Source organism: Falco punctatus, assembly GCF_963210335.1.
Source record: "Falco punctatus genome assembly, chromosome: Z".
Classification (NCBI taxonomy): Eukaryota; Metazoa; Chordata; class Aves; order Falconiformes; family Falconidae; genus Falco; species Falco punctatus.
Window position 1 is genome coordinate 25320248 of NC_137586.1, and position 20861 is coordinate 25341108.

The following is a 20861-nucleotide window of genomic DNA, read 5'->3' on the forward strand; positions in this document are numbered from 1 at the left end:
GTTGTGGTAGTACCTGAGTAATGATGCATGGCAATAGACACGGCTTTCACTTTTCATGTTAAAACCATTATTTAGAAATACACCATTGCCTTTAACACAGCAATTGCTTCTTGCTTTCATTGAAAAAGCTACCTACATAATACCATGTCGTTTTGCTCTCCTCCTCACTGGCTGTTCCCTTGGCGATATACCACTTTGACGTCCTTGAAGCAATTCCACATTTGGGACAGCAGCAACCAGGGTGAGGAGAACACAAGTGAAATAGCCCCAGTGCTGGGATTTTTTAGGTTTAGTTCAAAGCGACACATTAAGCTCTGGAGATAGTTAAACCTCCAGTGAGCTCACTGGCTGCAGGAACCCGAGGAATGCACCCTGCTGACACCACTGACCTGCCTCTTAGTTTATCACCATCTGCTCTCTGTGTTTCTAGCCTGCCTTCTGCCTCCTCCTCCTCCTCAGCCTTCATGGTAACACTACCCCCAATACCCTTTCTGTCTTCCTTTCCCAGTTAATCCTGGACATTTTCTCACCATCCTCCACACCTCCACAAAACACTTGCTTAAGCCAACAGGGCACTATTCTGCTTTTTCATTCCCCTCTCCCCAGCAGGGACCCAGAACTGGCACTCTTTAATTGAAACGCCAAAAAGTGCTCTGGCTTAAAATAAATGGTCACAGGATCTTGTTTATCTTGCCCCAGCCACCTCGCCTGAGCCTATGACAGTGTGTAGTGTGGCTTCTCTGGGACACCAAGCATACAGCAGGCTAAAGCAGCAAGCACATGCCTTGGTGGTGTTAAATCATAAATAAAGAGCAGCAGCAGGCACCTTCTCTGAGCATAAAAAGCAGAAGCTTCCCTGTAACTCATTTAAGTCCTCTCTTCAGAGACAAACCCTCTGTTAGACTCCTGAAATCTGCTTTACTTTGTGGAGTACAGCTCTTCAGCTGAGCTCAGAAATGAGTCCAGCAGCCCAGTCCTTCATGGCAGAAATCTCCAGAGCAGACACAGCATGAAAAGCATTGCCTGCCTGCCTGCCTTAAGATTAATGTCCCCCCAGCATTCACTGGAGTGCAGCACCACTGGCATTCATGTGTTCAGCCCCTGGGGCAGGCAAGAAGACAACTGCACCACCAGTGTGTGAAGTGCTTGGAAAAATGGTTTGAAAAAGCTAAGGGGGAAAGTCAGCATCCTGTTCCTCTGCTGACGTCAACCATTTCTAGCCTGCCTGTTTTGATGGCCCTGAAACACTGCATCTCACTGCCACGATGCTGATGTTAGTGTAGGTAACAAGAGAGAGCAGGACAGTTGCAGGAAAATATCCACAACCCTGAAATTAAGAGCATCCAATCTCTAAATGCAAAGGTAAAAAGCAGTGATGGAAAAAGGGTGATCCACGATAAGATTGCTGGTAATTTGACTGTTCCCTAAGGTCCCAGGTGGCAACCTTCCCTTCACCATCAAAACCACTTAGCCAACAAATTGAGGACGAAAAGCATAGAAGACTTTTAGCACCAGTATCAAGTTTCCTCATACATGTGTTTCATGAGTATTCACAGGAACAGGTATTTGCTGACACAGTCAGGTAGCTGCCTGTTAGTCTGCTGTGAGCAGGCTGGGTAGGTGTTGCATATTCAAACTTTACATGACAGATATGAAGACTAGTCTGGGATTCACTTATTTTGCAAATGTGCAGATTTCTAAGTTTTCAAGTTTTCTCAATTTGTGCATTTAAAAAGAGTTGGCAAACAATAACACAAGATGTATTAACCTACAGAATGTTTCAGTTGTTGAAATTTTTGTACATTTTTCAAACATATCATGTTGGATTCAGGCTTTGACTGTCCTGGTAAATGATGAAATGATGGTTGTCACGTATTGCAGTGAGAAATGCATTTATTTCATACACAGGCTCATCATCAACTTTAAAAAGACAGCTAGCACTATCATTTCTACAGGGAAAGTAATCTCCCCCCCTCTTAATGTTCATATCTAACAAAACTTATTTTTCCCCTCAAAAGTACTCCTGTGTACATCACTAGACACACACTCCACCTGAAGGAGGCAATTTTTTCTCCAGGCTCAGGATGACTGTGTGGCTGAGCATTAACTACAATTACTGATGATGTGGGGGAGAGCTGTGTGCATAACATTCATCAGTGAAGACTAGACAACCCTCCCGGGCACCCCTCTTCCTCTCCCTGTCCCCTGACACTGCAACTGCCAGTTTTTCTGTGGCATAAAGCAGGGGATTAGCTGTTCTTTACGAACTCTGGCAGCTCCATTCCCGTGCACAGGGTAAGCATCCCAGCCTTCTCCAGGGCAAAGGCTGGGTGAGCAGCATCAGTGAATTTGTGCCTGATGGCAAACAGCACCAGTTCTCTCTCTGCATTGAAGAACAGCAGCCTGCCACCACTGTAATCCAACAGGATGCCAATCCTCGTTGGGTGTTCTGTCACATGGACATCACTCATCACACCGGTGTGAAGAAATCTGTAGAGAAAGCTGCAGGAATATGGAAACCAGAATACAGTGAGCCTCCTCATGGTGATTTACCAGAAATAACCTATGGCTTTATTCCCACCTATTAACAGGTGGCTGCATACAGCAGTGTATCACATGGCAACCACATTTTGCTCAGTACGTAAGCAAAACCAACATGGCACTGCTTCAAAGCCCTGCCTGGCATGCCGATGAGCTCTTTCACTTCGTATCTTTGGACTCCCAGCATAAAAGCAGACTTTCTGTAATCATATTACTCTATGTATTTCTTATTACAAGTCTTTATGCAGACTTAACCATGAGCTCTGCTTTGGCAAAACCTTTACATCTCAGATGTTTCATTTAGCTACTTATGTTCATGCATCTGTATGATTTCACACTAAAAAAGCACACTTGTTTAGATCAAAAGCACCTTTATGCCATTAACAGGGTTATGCCTTACAAACCTCCAAGCAGCCTGGCACTGGACTGCTTAAAAACTACCCCAGCACCCTGCAGCCCTGCCACAGTGGCAGTTGGGTGCCACTGCTGTGAAGGACAAGGCAGGAGAAGGCATTCCCTACAGAGTCTTGACATCTCCTGCAGGTGGAAATAGGTTCTAAAAAGAACGCATTTATGGAAATAAATACACTTGCTGGGATTTTGTGCAGCAGTTCAGCATACACGCCTGGTATGACAAAGCAGTAGCAAATTAGTTTTTTAAGTTTTATTCACTGCCTGGTTCAAGGCTGTGAACTGGTCTGTCTGAGATTAACTTTTATTTTTTGAGGTGCTTTATAAGGCTTTTTTTTTTTGTTAATTAAGAGGAGGCCTAAAGCTCCTTTGTAGTTGTCTTTTCCTTGTAACTCAATTTTTCAGAAAGAAAGCAGAAGAATCCTTTCTGCTCTTGTGATTTCTGAAGCTGGCCAGCTTCATTTACGTGAAGGGCAAGTAACCTCCCAAGCAGCTAGACTGACTAAGCTTTACCTGGTCTGTGTAGGACAGCACAGCATGCACCAGGAGGTATCACTCAGCCCCAAGATACTACTCTGTGGCACTGCCTTGTAGCAAATCCCAATCCTGTAGCTTCTGCAGGCAGTGACAACAATTTCCCAGTAATGACGTCCCCTAGCAGGCAGCAGTTCACCCAGGACTGAAGGAAACCTGTTTGTGGAAGAGGCATACAGTAAAGTGAGTATGGTGGCAGACCAACCATATTGTGATATTTCTTTCAATCACATCATGTAGCAGCATCTAAAATTACTAATTGATTGCACTCTGTTCTTCTAACTGCAGGGTTTTATCAAAGATTTGAATATTGTCACTGAGAGTCGTTTCATCTTTGCACTGAGATTGACTCATCTTAAGGAGGCAAACCCATGCAACTTCACCAAAAGTTATACGAAGCTAGAAAAAGGTGGAAAAGGTGACTTTGGAGGCAAAGAATGGATCTCAAATTTATTCAGCCTGTGCAAACTATGAAGTATGGCTTGTTTGAGTAGACACAGTGGCAAACACTTCGCGTGCATTCAACTGTAATAGTAAAAAAAGTGCTTAAACCAGTAATACCTCATTACTTTTTAAGAAGCCATCTCAGTAATGGAACAAGTTATGCAAGCTAACGTGTGCTTGTGATTGGGCCCGTATCAGCATGTTTGGGTTTTTTTTTTTTGCAAAAATCATGTTTGCAATGGATGGAGCTAGGCTGGTACAACTGTTCTATAGATACTCCAGGAACACTTCCTAGTTCTCCAAAGCCACAGATGCTTTGGAAAACATTATCAATAATGCCCTCAGTAGAGGAGCAAAGTATGGGAGATGGATTACTTCCAGCCACAATATATTAAAAAATAAGCCCACAAATCTGGCCTTCTTGGGGCAGCCACAAATTGCTTTGAGACTGAAGTGCTCTGAAGGATTAAGCAAGTGACCATGGACTGAGGCAAACCCAGCAACTGCAGTAGGTACCACTGCCTTTGACTTTCTGGCAGTTCCTCAGTGTGAAACTGAACTCTTCCCAGAACCTACATCAATGCTACTACTGGCTTATTGAAATATTGCAGTGCTTGAAAGTGGGGGTCAATTACACAAAGTCCAGGGGCTGTGTCACTGAAATGCTTCAGTTCTACAAAATTAATTAGTGTCAAGTGAAAGCTACCTATAGGCAAAAATAAGAGTGAGGGACCCGTCCTGAACTCCACAGGGTGATCACGCTTGTCATGATGCTACTCACCCCGTGAATTTCGTTTTCTCAGGAAGGCAGATCACTGTTGCATTGGAGGAGATTTGCAAAGCGGGATGGGCTGTGTTGCTCAGCAGGTGAAACCGAGTTCCTGATACAATTAGTGAAAAGGAAATACCAGTTATGAGAGGCTGGCAATGTTAACACAAGATGAATCATAAAACATTAAGCAACAATTACTACCGTTTTAGCTGTCAACTGGACAGAGTTGTGTCTGCTGGCAGGTAGATGCAACAGAAAATAGGATGCAAATGCTAAGGGTCTTGTAAGCTGTGCCTGATTGGGATGGCAGTCTAATATTCAGAACTGTAGCTAAGTGATAAAGGAGTCTTCACTATTTAAAAAGGTCGAATAATGTTCAATCTATTGTTTTTTCAAAAGAGCAAATTTGAATTTTGAGGCTGGTTTGGAAGAACCAGACATGTTTTAATGATATTCATCTGGAAACCTTAAAGTTTAAATAATCCATTACATTTTAAAACTGTTCTGCGTGTTTCCCTGAAATCCAAAGTCCACAAGGATTTAATTGTAAGGGGCTTTTTTTTAAGATTATGTTATCTTTCATCAGAACGTGCTCTGCCAGACTCAAGCAAACTGAGATCCCTGAAGAATTTTTAATCATTTCATGTATCTGACAGAATTCAATGTTTTTGCTTCTGAGGTCACATCAATTTTACACTGACATAAATACACTAACTTAAAGTGAAGTCATCCGTGACTGTGCTGATTTTAAGCAGCAGATAAAACACAATCCCTTTTATCTCAATAACTTGCTTACTCTCCTATCAGAAAGTTTAGGTTTGATTTCCAGAGGAAAATTCCATCTTTGGCTGCTTTGCCCCTCCGTCCCATTGTTTTGACATCAGAAAATGGTGATCTACCTTTAGTTGAGATGAGAGCTGCTTCACTTTGTTCACTTGTCCCAAATGGGTTGACAGCCTTCAAGTAGAAGAAATAGTTCACATTGGGCTCCAGGGATACTTTCAGTTCAGGTCTCTTTATACCAGCAAAAGATCTGCAAATTTTTAAGATTTTCATACTTGAAAATGTATGCAGATATCCAAACCTGGAAAGACTAATTTATTCAAACAGCTAAGCCAGCTAACAGTATTGTCGACTACTGAAACAACAGGCACAACTGGAAACTCCAAATCAGAAAGGCAAACACTTATTTTACAAACAAGTGGATCATGTAGGAGCTTTGGCATTTGTCACTTGAGGGATCCTCCTTATTTTTTCAGACAAATTTTCAGGTCTTTGTTCCTGTACCACCTTCTCACTCAGTGCAGTTATCTGGTGTAATGCTTACTTCATTTTACAGCATATGTCATCACATGAAATGCAAGCAGCACAGAATCGAATTCTCATCTGCCTCATGTGAAAAATCTGTTTTACGAAATGGACAAGCTTCTGAAGGAAAAAAACCCCAACCCTTTTAATTAATTCTTTTGCACCACAGTGAAAACAATTCTTGTGTTTGTACTCTCTGGGCACATATTCCAGATAAAAAAAAAGGATACCCATATCTGAGACCATACTGAAACCATACAGTTCTTATTATGACCTCCTGGCTCACAAATTGTTTATCAACAAATTCTTGACTTTGTCTCCCTTATGGTGCCATGCAGTCTCAGAGACTGGTTTAGCAAAAGGCAGCGGCAGGGGAACTGCCTTTGCACAGTGCCCTGCTTTGTGGTGCCTCAAAACCTCCAGTGTTCACATACTCAACTGTTGGTATTTTGACACACTGCTGGAAAGCAACAGTCAGTACCAACTCAATATGATCACAGGTGCTTTGAAGTGCCACCGGAAGTACTTTGGATGGCTAGAAAGATGCCAACTTTATTTTCTGTGTTGTCAGGAGTATGAAAAATTGGCTTAACAAATTCTCATACACTGGATCCTGATTTTCCTTGATTTTGCTTTGACTGATAGCTGCAAAGCCAGAGAGTATATATTCAATGCATTGTATGCCTGCAGGTAAAGACTGTTCATCTGTTTAAAGTTGATAGTTTCCTCCCAGAAATGCTTATACAAATCTTCAAGGCAGTTTATTTAAATTCATGAATAGGAGACGTGCCTTTGTAAAGGCACTTTCCCTGCAACCTCAGGTTTGAGAGTGGCACCCAGGATGGTCTCCTTCCCACAGGTAATGTCTCTATGGGAAGCTAAATTAAACAAATTACCTTTTCTAGCCCTAATTGTTGTGACCCCAGAGGAGGTAAGGTAGGTGAGTCAGCAGTCAGATCAGATCATTGCTATTCACTCATAGTGTCTGTTTTTCCACATATGTCTCACCAGAGAGCAGTACAATCTGAAGAATAATCGGTGCTCATCCGTCAGGGTTTTTCACATGCTTCCCTCTGCTGCATTTATTACATAAAGGTAAAACCCTATAGCACTACACACACCAAATTCCTGCTAACACCACATAGAGCTCTGCGTCTAGGAGGATGGCTCTGGGGAAAGACTGGTGCATCATTCTTATTAGATTGTAACAGGTATTTTGTACTGACAGCTGTCATTGAAAGTGATTGAAAGCACTGAGAAAAAGCACAGGGTGCTCCTGTGATCTGTTTTTTCAATTTGAAAGAATTCCAGAGAGGTTGGGGCTCTTGCGTGATCAGCACAGGGCCATGTCACCTTTGGGAAATGTGTTACATTAATGCTGGAACTAATGCAGTAAACAGAAATGGGTTGCCCAAACGTGGTAGCAATTGCAGTTTGCTTCACCCCCATGACTAACCAAAGCACCAACCACAAGACCACTTCAGCAAGGCACTGGGAGTCTGGCAGGCTGGTCGGTTCTTACTGAAAGATTCAGGGAAAAGGTGCAACCTGATGAGTTGCTTGATGAAAGGAACCCGAGATCTTTAGACTTGGAAGAGGAAAAAAGCTCATCTGAGTGTAAGGCACAAGAGAAAAAGGAAAGATGAGTTAAAGAAAAATACAAGATGGGAACTGAGCAAGAAGGCAAATATAAAAGAAGTGAGAGAAAGGAAAACTGGGATGGAAGCAGAGGCAGGGGAAAAGAAGTGGGCATCTAAGCTTTGAAGAAATTTGTCCATGCTTCCTGGGCAAGTCTCACCCAATCTGTTCTGTAAAAGCACCGTTTTGACATCTTTGACATGTATCTGAACCACAGACTACCAGAAAGAAGTTTTGAGCAAGTAGTTACAAGTGAGATGAAGGGAGGATATGCCGAGCTATTTGTCAGAAGCTGTTTACGCCAACATCTTAAGCACAGTGATGCCCTCTTCTGTCTTCTCGCTTTTCCAGCATTAGACCTGCTCTGCAAGTAGACAGTAAACTTTTTGTTACTGGAAGTGCTGGTCTTGCATTGGCAGAGAGGGTGACACTCAGTCACTTCCACTTTTACAAACTCACTGCATAATGTACTAATTTCTGCCTCCATGAGCCTCACAGATTTCTCATGATGTGATACATGGTTTCCATCTGAACAGCCCACACACTTAATCCCTGGACTACGTTTCTCACAGTTTTCCATCTTCCACCCACAGCTCCATTGACTTCTCAACACAAAGAGGCTGAATGGTGAGAAAATAGCAGAGCTTTGGAAACTGAAAGAAAATTTCCAAGCCTTGTGAAGATTCTGGAAAAAGAATCAACCCAGGAAGGAGCTTTAAGACCAAAGCAGGAGGCCAGGGACTCATTGTTGCAGTAGACTTAAGATGATTTCATACGAAACCAAGTCCCTCAGATGGCAAGCTGGCAAGGAGAGAGAACTCAGAAGGGAAAACACAGATAAAAATATTTTTAAAAATAGTATTTAGAAGGAACTTTTAATGAACTCATTTCCAGATGTGCTTCAAATTCTCTCCCTGGGGAGCTGGGACTGCTCCAGAACTACTCTAAGGACCTCCTCAGAAATATTTAAAAGCTGCCTGGGCAAGTGGCTCCATGTGGCCCTGTTTGAGTAGGAGTGTTGACCAGATGACGTCCAAAAATCCCTTCCAACCTCAACCATCCTGCAATTCTGTGACATGTCCAAGGCTCCCTGACAGGGGGCTGGCCCAGACCAGGGGGTCCACACTCAACTCTGGCTGTTTGATGGGGATATTTCTCCGGCCTGCTCCCTTGGCTGTGTCCCTCGCCTTGGCTGAGCTCCTAGAACAATGTCTGTGAAAGTAGCCTTGTGGGGTGGGACCATGCCACTTTCTCCAGGACTTGGCTTGGACGTCCTTCCCCAACCAATGTTTTCAGGCTGTGTCCCCAGCAGCAACTGTATGAACTGTCCAGAGATGCTGAGAAACGTATTTGAACTCCCACCCAGGGACTGAGAAATCACTCAGCTACAGGGCCACCACAAGCGTGAGAGGCACAGGCTGTCTGTCAAAGGACTCCGCATTTGGCTGCTCCCCAAGATGAGTGTTGCTCAGGAAACTTGCAAAGGACAAACCCCAACTTTCAAGAAAAGCAACCAGAAGAAACTACGGTATTTCCAGGCGCAAATGCTAGGTGTCCATAAAGACACAGTTTTATTCCACCTGATAAAAGTACTTGACATAGGAATTCTAAGCTCCCTACAGGTACTTCCAAGAAGGCAGCTTCTCACTATATCAGCTACATAAGGCATTGATTTCTAGTCCTCACTTGCACCACGGGGGCCCTGGATGGGAGCAATACAGGCAGCAGTATGCTCCATGTACCAGCAGGCTCTTTTTTCCTTGGCTTTATGCAAAATAAATAAATACATAAATGAATAAAATAAAAAAATATTCTCCATCACTGAAATGTCTTGTGCTGTTACAGAAGCTTTCCAGGTTAATCTCAGGGGGTTGCTTTTGGAAAAGAAAAGAGTGGTAATGCTTTAAGGGAAAATAAGTGGTAAAAGATCATCTTTGACACTGTAAAAAGAAGTCAGAGCCCTTCTACAAATACAGAAATTTAAACTACAGCAATTCTGAGAAGATTCATGACTTTGTCCCGTGGGAATTTTTTACACTTGTCACAGTGAAAAGCCACTTTCCACTCACAGGGAGGCCAAAAAGTCAAATGTGACTCAGTGTAATTACAAACAAGTTAGATTTTCCACAAGGTCACTGAGAAAGGGAATGGGTCAATTCTGGCAGCTTTTTGCCACACTTATCACCCCACAAGGAAACTGCTTGGTGTTATTGACACCTCGCTCACCAATTACACAAACTGTCACACTTTCTGGTCCAGTTTTGAGAAAAAGAGGTAATTCCAGTTAACAGCAAAGAAATCTGAGGGCAAACACACAGCACAGGTTTTGGGAGCATCTGCATTATCCTTGACCAACAGTGACTTTGGCAGGTTGACAGGGACTTGATGGCCTCATGAAATATGTATGAAACAGTGCAGGTCATGGTTGCCCTCTGAGAGGCAGGAGAGCTTGGCAAGACCAGTCCTTGATTGCATTAATGCAGCATGCTGCTACTGCATGAAAAATAGGTCTCCCAACCCCACAGAAATTTTTTATTTCAATTTTTAACCTACTTTTGTAAGCAGCAAGGCACACACAGTTTCACTGGCATACTTGTCTGCTAGAAACCCATGAACCTTTTAGTCAACTAATTTTGACTGCACAGGGTAGAGCTCTTCCTTCTCTGCCATATCTCCATGAAATCCATGTGAACTATCTTCCAGGTGAAGACCCCTAATCAGGCTTCCAGGGAGGCAAAGATGACAAACTCAGCTGGACTGAAGCTCTTCCACAGGGTCCATATGGCAAGTCACCCCTCCACCTCCCAAAGCTTCCTAGACATTTGCAACTATATTTTACTGGAAAAAATGTTTTCATTGTTTGTAAAAAACAAATTAAAAACCCCAATCCCCAAGTATTTACAAAGCACCATATAACCTTTCTACATTTCAACAGTGTGTGGTTTCATGGCTTAGTGGTGCCTACATTCCTCCTCACCCTCCAATCTATGAAGCATAGACTTTGTGTAGGCAAAACCAGAGAGAGTCTGGCATAAGCAGACACCACCCCCATTTTCAAAGCTGCTCTTTAGGTTGCTCTTTGACCTCTGTGGCATGCCTGCACAGTTCAGCAGTGCTTAGCTCAGCTGTGCTTTGAGAGGCACCTGCCTGCACATCCAGACAGTGGAGATGTATCACCAATATTACTGGGACACCCATACCACCTTCACTATGCTCCAGTCTGGCTCCTATGTTGTTCACCACAAAGCAGAGAGCGAACTGGGTCCAGTTCCTCCATCCCACTCCTTCCCTTGGAGCTCAGCAGCTACCCTGCCCTGCCCAGGGCCATGACATCTGCAGGGCAGCAGTTGGTTCCCCAGCCACCACAGCCCTGCAGCTTCTAGTTCACTGCAGACAGTGCAACATCTCCAAGGTTTTGGGCCCAAATGAATGGGATTTCCTGGTTAAGCAGAATTAAAAAAAGTATTTTTATGTCCCAGCCTGATCTCATAGATTAGTGTCTGTCCTATGAGCTCCTCAGCACGCAGAAGCAGATTTCTTCCTTGTGCAGTTGGAGGCAGAATAATCTCTTGCATAATGACCCATGGTCTTGGGGATGCTGATTTGTGGCTGCCTAATCCTACCGAGCAGTGCTTGCAATGGTGGCACTGACCTGAGACCCTCTCCTTCCGGCGAGTGCTGTCGACAGTACTCCAGGATGAAGGACTCCGCCGACGCCGAGCCAGCATGCCAGCGGACAGTGGCCATGTCCCAACACACTGTGCAGTCCTCGGCCTTGATGGTGGGGACAGTGGGTGCTGAGGACACAGGGACATATTAGCCATACCGCAAGGAGTGCACCAGCAGCTGGAGGGAGATGCTCAAAAGGGAAAGTAAAGTCACCTCCCCCAAAATCCCACATGATAGTCAGTTTTGCCCACCTTTACAGTGATCATTTGCTTGTTTGTGTTTCAACAGCAGAGGGTTACATTATGGGGGAAACACCCATGCCAGGGAAGTCACTGTGAGTATTTGTGCATTACTGCACATCCTTAGAACACCCTTGTAGATTTTTATGCCTTTCCTCAAGCACATTTTCCTCATTTCTGCCAATCTTAAAGGAGCAGAGCACCAAGGCAGTACCGCCTACAGCTCTCCCTGCATCACCTCAGTCCTGTCCTCAGCAGTCCCTGCATGAACTGCACCAGAAACAAATGTGCTGCTGCAGAACTCACAGGGAGATGCTGACTTTCTGCTTAATTATGTCCTGTTTATTTTTGCAATGCTACAATTTGGTCCTGTAATTTCTCTCTTTTAGAACCTCAGTTTAAGAACTACAGGCCCAACTGCAAAACAGAAAACAGAATGTAAAATAGTGCACTGAATGCAAGTAATCAAAAGCTATTGTGTGAAATTGCACATCCAGCATCATGGGCTGAAAATGGATCAGTTGTATTCACTTGCTTTTTCCCTCTCCAAGGAATAGCAACATAAATGAACCTTACAACCTGTTGTTGAAACTCATACAAACATTCTTAATACCAATCCTTAAAAGAAAGGTTATAGATTTAAAAAAATCCTAGTCATAGAAAGCTGTTTGCTTTTAAAAATACTGGGTTCCAAATAAGAGGCCTAAGACAAAAGTAGAAATTAGACAGTGTTATGATATGATAATCTTACAGCAGTGCAACAAGCATTCCAGATGCATCCTGTTTTGTAAGAAAAACAACTTGTTATTAGTAGAACAGGAAAGAAAAACACCTACAACTACATATCAATTTCCTGATTTAGTGAAAATCAGGAGATTAGCAGTTCAGGTTAAGATGTACTTGATATTTTACTACAGGAACAGCTAATCTAGGTATTCAGCAGAACAATGAAACCGTGAGATTGATTCTCATCTGGTAATACATCTGTGTAGCTCCCTTAGTAACAATCCCTTCATTCTCTTCTGTCATACTTTATTATTGCCTGTTTTTAAATGCATCTGTTCCCAAAGAATGTAAAATTAATAGCTAAATCCCCTAATACCTGCATTCAGCAACTGACACACATACCCTCACTTACGTATGTGCAAACAGTATGTCACAAGACATCAAGCTTTTTTTTTTTTTTTTTTAATATGAAATTATCTGTCTAAAGAGTAGATGGAGTGAGCATACCAGAAAAAGTTGTTACTGTGCTTCTGAGATCTTAACAAATTAACTGCGGTTAGAATATGTATCTGATATCCTCATAATAGTCCAGTGATTTTATAAGAGGCAAAAAGAGTAAGTTATTACTCTGTCCCTCAGATACAGGGTAAGGATCACATAAGTTTTGAACAACGGAGGAAGGTGCATTCACACCTGTGTCTTTAGGATTGCAAAGAGCCTTCATCCAGAGATCAGTTTGAGACAGACAGACAGGGGATGGCAGGTAGAGGGATACCTGCTGCCTTCAGCATCATTCCCTCACAGAAAATACAGCTTGGAAACAGTGTGTTCCTGAGGGAAGGGTCAGACAAGCTGTCAATTTGGGAGGTGGAAGAGCAGGAGACAGAAGATGCTGGGGGGATTGCTGCAGCAGCACCCACCTGCATTGCCCACAGCTCCCCAGGCTCACTGCCACCTCCATAGGTGCTATCCCAACAGAGGAACCTTGTGGGGGTTCCCAACACCTGGAAAAGGCACAGCCTTGATCCACTATTAATGTGCATGTTCCCATAACTGCATATACCGGCAAATTATTTTCTTTTATTTTTAGTAATTCAGATTAAAAGCCGGCACATAAACTCTAAAATCTTGCTTCTGAGTTTATTGGGCTGCTTGAAGAATCAAAGTATTCTCTAGCTTTATATCAGGGTAGCTGGGCTCACACTGAAGAACTGGTTTCCATTACTGGTGCTCATCTTTCCAACTTTGGTGTTAAGGGGGTGCAGTGGTTCTGCATCAATCGGTGCTCACCAGTGCTCCTGCAAGTCCATCTGGGGCTCAGCACGCTCCAGAAGGAGTTCACCTCATCTTGAGGGAAGGTGTTTAAATGAGCCCTTATTTGATCTAGTTTATTTGTTTTCTTAAAGAAACAGGCCAAACAAAGGCATGAAAAACTCGAGGATATTAACTTCTTCAGAAGGCTTCAAATGGCTTCAAAGAGGTGAGAAACCCCTTTATAAATTATGATTTATTAGGTAGCAATAATTCATTATTATTGACCATTTTGCAGGAATTCTGCATTATGCCTACAATTACATTATTGAGGCTGTAAAATTTGAATTTCTATTTTGAATTGTCTGGAAAATAATCTTTGATGAGCCAATGAATAGCAAATCGAATATCAAAGAGAATAATCAACAAATTTGAAGTCTAGTGGATTAAGCAATAGGCTTGAAGCTGTGGTTGCTGCCAAGTGATTTCAACAATACACTCAGTGCTGCGCAGTTATTTAATTACAAAACTGTTAAATATGCTTGTCTGTATTTTGTGACTGCAAGAATGGAATAATTGTTTTTATCCTGTAGCACTAAAAAAATTGCCTGCAAGAGGGCCTCAGACACAGGATGCTTCACCTTGCTTGTAATTCAAGAAGCAATAGTTTTGTCAATACAAATTACTAAGGAAATTATAACTCAGAAAAAATAGCCAGTCAAATGAAGCTCATGAACAGTACTCATCTAATTCCTCATCATAATTTGTACCACTTAAACAGCAGCGGATCCTCTCAGCCACAGCAGAGATTTGTGTCCCACTGAGCTAGACACAGCATGTAACCTCAGTAAAGCAGGCCTTCTGTTGAAAAGTTAATAATTTAAATCAATCCAACATAGACGTATTTGGGAGGATGGCAGAGAGGCAAAAAATGCAGCTGTTTTCTGCAGGAGAAAGCAGCAGAAGCAGCAGGGAACAGCCAGGTGGCTTTCCCAGAGCTTCTTGGAGCATTGCAGTGTACTTAGGAGAGAAATTTGTGATGTGCTGCACCAATGCCCCACTTACAAGGTGTGAGACTGGGAACATCTTCAAATATGAATGCCTTCATGTTTCCTCCCTGGAGCAATTAAACGACTATCTCTTAGCAAATAAAGAAATGACCATGAGTTGCCTGCTATCTGCCAGATGGGCTAAATCAAGAAGTTTCTTCTGTTTCAGTAACACTATGGACTAGAATTCACCCGAGGACCTGAAGCTTATAATAATCAAATGTCAAAATAATAATCAATGGTAACATATGTACATACCTGTTTTAAAAATGGCTTTTTCACTGGGTAGGCTACAGCCTGTGCCATTCACAGCCATGACCCACACACTGTAGCAACAATCTGGCTCCAGGTCCTCCAAAATGCAGTGGCTCTCCTTCACCGTCACTCTGTATTCTTCCACCAAAGCTAGGAGGAACACACACATGAACGGGACGTCACACTCACATGTTGCACTGATACGGCCTACGATGGCATCTCTCAACTAGCAGGTAAAAAACAGCCACTGCAGAAAGTCCAGAAAGTGTTACTAGCCGAGATCTCCCTCTTTTACTCTGACAGTTTTGACAGAAAGTTTCTGAGATACCCTTGAGTTGAGTGCACTCAAACACCGTTGATGGCAAAGGGAGATTATGGCCCTCAGTCCTACTGAGTACTAGACTGCAAATTTGTGACATACAATCAGCAGGTATCAACCCTGGTTTCACCACTCTATACCAACAGTTTCTCATAATGGACTTTATAGCTCTTAGCTATAAATTAGCTATTATAAAAAGCCCTTAGCAACCTTTAGCATGCACACGCATATACTCACGCACCCACATACACACATGGATTTGTGCGAAGCCCAGCTGCTTAAAGTGACTTTATGATCAGTCTGAGCTTTCTAATGAATGAGCAATTCAATCCCCTTTTCTCAATTTCATATTTAACATTTTAAGTATTTTAATGTCGATTTGGAAAAAAACCCCAACTGTCTGCATATGCAAATGCTGTGGAAATACTGCTTATCTCTTCCTGTAACTTTTTTTCTTGGGACATATTTCTGAAGCACACACAGGACCCTAAAAGCCTAATGAAGGCAGACCCTTTGGGAGACCTGTCTGTAGTCCCTGTGAGTTCCTACGGGGCAGCACAGACACATCCTCTCTGAAGGCCAGGCCACTTCATAACAGGGCACCTCAACAGGGATGTTGCTGCTTCTTTGCAAACAACTGCCTTGCACTTCACAGACCATGATATTTATCTTGCATTTTGGGGGACAAATGGGAGCAGAAGGAACAGCATCTACTTCACCCTCCTCCACCATTACCCATCCTTAGTACTACATACAATGCCTTCACATCCCTTCTCTTCTATCTGTGCCCTGGGACCTCCCCTGCAGCTTGGCCTCCCTTCTGCTGACCCCAAACCAGAGCAGAAAGGACTCCTGCCATCATGAAGGGAAGACCTTACGTACCCCCTGCATCTTTGCTGGCTTGCAGCTCCTCCATACAGTAGACCTGGAAGCAGTCAATGGCGTCCCCATCATTCACAGCCCAGTAGACAGCTATGGAGGTGCTGGTGGCCGAGTTTGGTTCCTGAGGTATGACAGTCGGTGTCTGTGGGACTGAAAGTCTTTCATTGTTACTTACACTCCTGTATTTTCAGCCAAATTACTTACAGGTTCATGAGGCAACACCCTTGCTTATTTTAACTCAGGTTGCTTATTTCCACAGAACAAGTGCAATAAGTATATGAAATGCGGAATATTGGTGCATTTTTAGAGCAATACGCTGTCCTAAACTAAGAAAAGAAAAAAATAATTTCTTAGCATTAGAATCTGTCCTTTTCCCCCACAGACTGGATAAAATAAAATCCAGTCCTAGTACACCTGAACCCAACACGAAGCACGAGTCCCTGCCCTGCCCAGCTCTTGGGGACCCTCCCCATGGGGCAGGACCATCATGCAGGTAAGTCATGACACAGTTGTTCATTTCTGACCTCCAGTGGGGAGGCTCCCAGGGCTGTAGCAATCCTGGACATGCAGAGGTGTCATACCACTCCAACAATCCCTCTCCTTTCCCCAAGAAACCTGCTCCCTTCAGTCACAGGGAGGGTCCTCCAGCTCTGTGCTCCACTCTTTGAGGCACACGTGCTGATGAAACCTCAAGGGACTCCTGAGAATTTCAGGCCACATCCTCAGAAAGGCCAGAAGACTGGACCCTGGAGCTTAATGCAGGCTCCTTTGGGTGATTGCCTTCTCTATTACCTGACTTTGCCTTGCAGCACAGGCACCAGAGGAGAGGACACCTTATGAAGAGGATGCCCATGAAAGCAGAGGCTGAAAGCACTTGTTTGTAGCAAACAGCACAGGATAGCTCACTGATGGGGAGAGGGAGCTTGCAGAAGAAGAAAGCCTTCTCCAGAGACAGATGTATATAGCTGATCCCAGAAAGGTGGGCAGGGGAAAGGACCTGACACACCAGGAGGGGATTCATGCAGTTTGTCAAATCCAGACACTGACCGCAGCAGGGATGTGCTATAAGCAAAGGGAGGCTTTAACAGCACAGGGGAGCAGGTGGCTCCCTGCAGACTCAAGTCCACCCCTGCCCAGAGGTGGACTCCTACTGCAGGTACACAGCTAGGTGCTCCTGCCTGGTGTGGTCATTTTCCCACAGACCCAGTGGACAACGAATAATTGGTGCACAGGTGAAACTGAGCTCTGCCAAAGCATCTGAACCCAACGGGACAAACAGGAGCATCCCTTGCAAAGAGTGCTTCAAAGACCTCCAAGGCTCTCCAGCTTTCTTATAAACTTTGTCTCCTGATCGGCACAAATCCATCCCTGATGAGATATTGTTCCTTTCTACAATTATGGCTTAAATGAGAGGGAGAGTAAAGAAAGAAGAAAAAAGCCCCAAAAGATGCTCATTGTTAAAGTGATTGCAGGGAACAAAAATACATGGTTCTATTTCTTCACCCAGTAAATTTCCATATTGCATGAATTCTCCTAGAATCTCAGCAGCAAGCTTTTGCTTTTCTTCAGTAATCTTCACAGTAATGATGATGATCCCCTGTGGCATGAACAAGGCAAATGCAGATGCTGGCTGTTGCCTTAAGATTTATACAGAGCGCTATCAGTACAGTAGGACTACATCTGCTTCCCATTGAAAAAAACCCTCAACCTTCTAATTGCTAAAAACAATCTGTATTTTGTCTTTTGACTGCATCTAGAGTTGACCAATTTAAAAATTGATCATCTTTAGGAAAAGACTTCCTTTCAGTGGACCTGGTAGGGAAACCAGCTTTTTTATTCCTGTGAAGTTGCCTAGAAACAATTGTTTTATGATCAGAGAAACCCTACAATTGCAAGATTTATTATTATGCCAAATCTGAAGAGAAGCTAGCTTAAAGAATAAAACTTCTGAAAAAAAATTATATATCAAAATTCAGTTTGGGAACATTGAGAAACATTTTATTTCTAATTTCCTTTTTGCTTAATATGATACAAACTTCTGAAAGGAAATACTTTCAAAGCAAGAAGTTGAACTATTTCTTCAAAAACAGAGCATTTATGCGCTATCAAAGTGCTGGTCCCTTTTTAAATGAATTTCAGTTAAAGAAATGAAATATTTGCACCACAAGTTTGACTAAATCTTATTTTTTTACAGAAAACCATGATGTTTTCTCATCAGTTCGGTTTTTATTGAAGTTTTGTGGTGTAAGGAAGTTTTTACTTCATGTTACCTAATCTCCACAGCCCCCAGGAGAAAAAATAAATAATCCCAGATATTTTATGGATATTTACTCCTTTCCAATGTAATGAGAAATAAAATTTCCTTGGCTTTGTGGGCTTGAAGAAAAGCAGTTACATTCCCCTGTGACTCTAATGGAAGATTGTTACAAGATCCTCACCTTCTGGTATAAAAGGGCAGGACTCGTGGCAGGCTTTGGAAATAATATTTTTAAAAAATTTTAAATTATTCCCACTCTTCTTGTGGCAGAGCCTGGGTTCCAATACACCCAATGTCATGCTGCAAGGATTTTTTATGCTTATGCATTTTTCAATGGGGCTTACATGATAGGAGGAAGAATTTGAGGGAAAAGGGCCTTTCATTAGCTGATATGGAAATTTGGAAACTGAGGGCATTTTGAAGGAAAGATGTTACTGAAGTGGTGAAAATGAAATTCTATTAAGTTGTTCAGCAAAAGACTATACTTTCTGAAGGAAAAAACACATTGATTGGAGAAACATGGTAAATTCACATGTATTTCATCAAATGGTTCAGTCAAAAAAATTGAGAGCGTCTGACGTTTGCCTCCGCTACGTGATAAATGGTGTACTCAAGACATTCAATTCCACATAAAGTTTCATGTGGGCATTTACCTCTATTTTTCTTCAGGAAGGGTGTAATTTTGAAAGAAATAAATATATATTTTTTCCACTGCTCACCGAAGTAAAAATCACAATAGCAACTGAAATACCTGGTACTAGAAAGTGAAGAATGAAAACCAGGTATTTCAGAAAGAGAAGAAAGTATAAAGGATGAGAAGCATTGAAGGTTGCTTGCTAGTGGGTAGTCATGCATTTCCAGTTTGTCAAAGCAAACTGGTCTGGAGCCACTGGTGTTCAGCAAACACAGTAGCTAATGCAAATCGAACTGAAAAGCGGATCTCAGCAGTTTAGGGAAAACCACGTGGAAGTGAGTTGTAGGAAAAGGAAATACAGCATGACAAAATGGGTCTGTCCTCCTGGATGGCATTGCCAGTGGGGAGCAGGCCAGGAAGAATGAATGTTTGCACCCATGGGACTGCAAGGGGAAGTTTAGGAACTGAACCAAGACACAGCACATTCACATCACTAAGTTAACTCTGACTGAGAGTGCGTTACAAAAAAGATCTTTTTATGTGACTTCCTAAAAAAATGACATAGGTAACACTGCATGCACAGCTGCCTGACCAACCTCACCTGAGAAGCTTCGAATGCTGCAGGCAAATTCATACAAATCTGACAAAGGACATTAAAGTCTCAGAGATACTCAGTTCATCTAAGTCTAATAAAAGTAGTGGTGGGGTGGAGAGAGACCATGTCCCCGTAATGATGCTGCTGAATGCACTCAGCTCTTACTAGACACCGGAGAGTCTGTGCAAGATGGTGCTTCTCCAGTGTTCCATTAGGCACCTGAAAATCCAGCCAAGAAACAAAGCACCTTAGGGAAATCGATGCTCTAGTTCCAGTGCTCAGGGACCAAACATGTGAGAAAGAGGCTTTGCTTGTAAAGCCACAGAGTGACCATGATGGTGGTGATACATGTGATTGTGAACGAGAGGTCACAAAGCGTAACAGTGAGATGCAAGTTCCCTAACAAACTTTCTCTTGAGAAAGAGACACTGGAGTAAGACCCCTTTTTGAGGAAAATAAATCCACAAATTGGTGCTGACAAATTCTTCATTGACAGCTGTCCAGATCCAGACAATTTCCATAGATGTATGCACAGGCAGAGCAGAAAGCCCACACAGGCAGGCTTTTTACAGGACATGAAATATAAGATAAGCAATTTTCACCGATGATCTCCAAAGCAGTGGCTGTTTCCAGCTACAGTTAACCACTTTCCCTTCACATCCCGTGGGGGTTTCAGGTGCCTCCATTCACTTAGCACAAGCCCAAGGACCTGAGCTGTCAGCCAGCCTCCTGCTCACCTCCACACACCACCGATGCTGGGGCTGCTCCCCTCGGAGGAAGAGAGCTCAGGACACCCTTTAATTGCTTCTTTTTGTCCCTGACTGCAAGCAAACAGCAACTTCTTCAGCCTCAGGAGATTTACAGGTAGAGACTTTCTGCTAATCTGACATAGAGACAGCTGAAATAATGCAAGAATCCTCCACTTTCCCTCTGTTGCTCCTCTTAGTGTTCTACTATAAGCCAAACACTTATGCACAATTAGACTTCATTTTACATTCAGCTCTGATTGCTAATTACATGGTTTGCAAACCAGTACTTCTCAAATAGATTCTCTTTTTAGCTCACTAAAATTTCCAAAGCATTGCCAAAATGTTGGCTTTTAAAAAGATGAAATTGAGATCCTTACCAGCCACATGTTTTAAGGAGTGCTGGTTACTTTGTCCTGGACTGTCCGCATAGTGCTCAAACAGTGAAAAAGCACTGGGCACCTTTTCTAAAGAGAGGGTATTGTCCATCGCAGAAAGTAATCTGTTTGGAAGAAAACACATAGCTGTCCAGTTAAATCCCTTGTGGCATAGTTTTCCAGAGGCCAGAAGCAAAGACCATGCAATGTACGT

General features: G+C 42.9%; 1 protein-coding gene across 1 annotated transcript in view; it reads right to left on the bottom strand.

Annotated features, from left to right (window-relative positions):
• Window positions 1-1875: 1875 nt before the first annotated feature.
• Window positions 1876-20861, bottom strand: part of CMYA5 (cardiomyopathy associated 5) — a 46143-nt gene continuing 27157 nt past the window's right edge. The window contains exons 6-13 of the mRNA XM_080370852.1: window positions 20651-20772; window positions 16039-16188; window positions 14841-14987; window positions 11301-11445; window positions 5602-5735; window positions 4712-4811; window positions 3466-3642; window positions 1876-2502 (exon numbers count right to left, since the gene is read on the bottom strand). Coding sequence (XP_080226978.1) covers window positions 2250-2502; window positions 3466-3642; window positions 4712-4811; window positions 5602-5735; window positions 11301-11445; window positions 14841-14987; window positions 16039-16188; window positions 20651-20772 — 1228 coding nt within the window. The 3' untranslated portion in view covers window positions 1876-2249. The remainder of the gene's footprint in view (window positions 2503-3465; window positions 3643-4711; window positions 4812-5601; window positions 5736-11300; window positions 11446-14840; window positions 14988-16038; window positions 16189-20650; window positions 20773-20861) is intronic.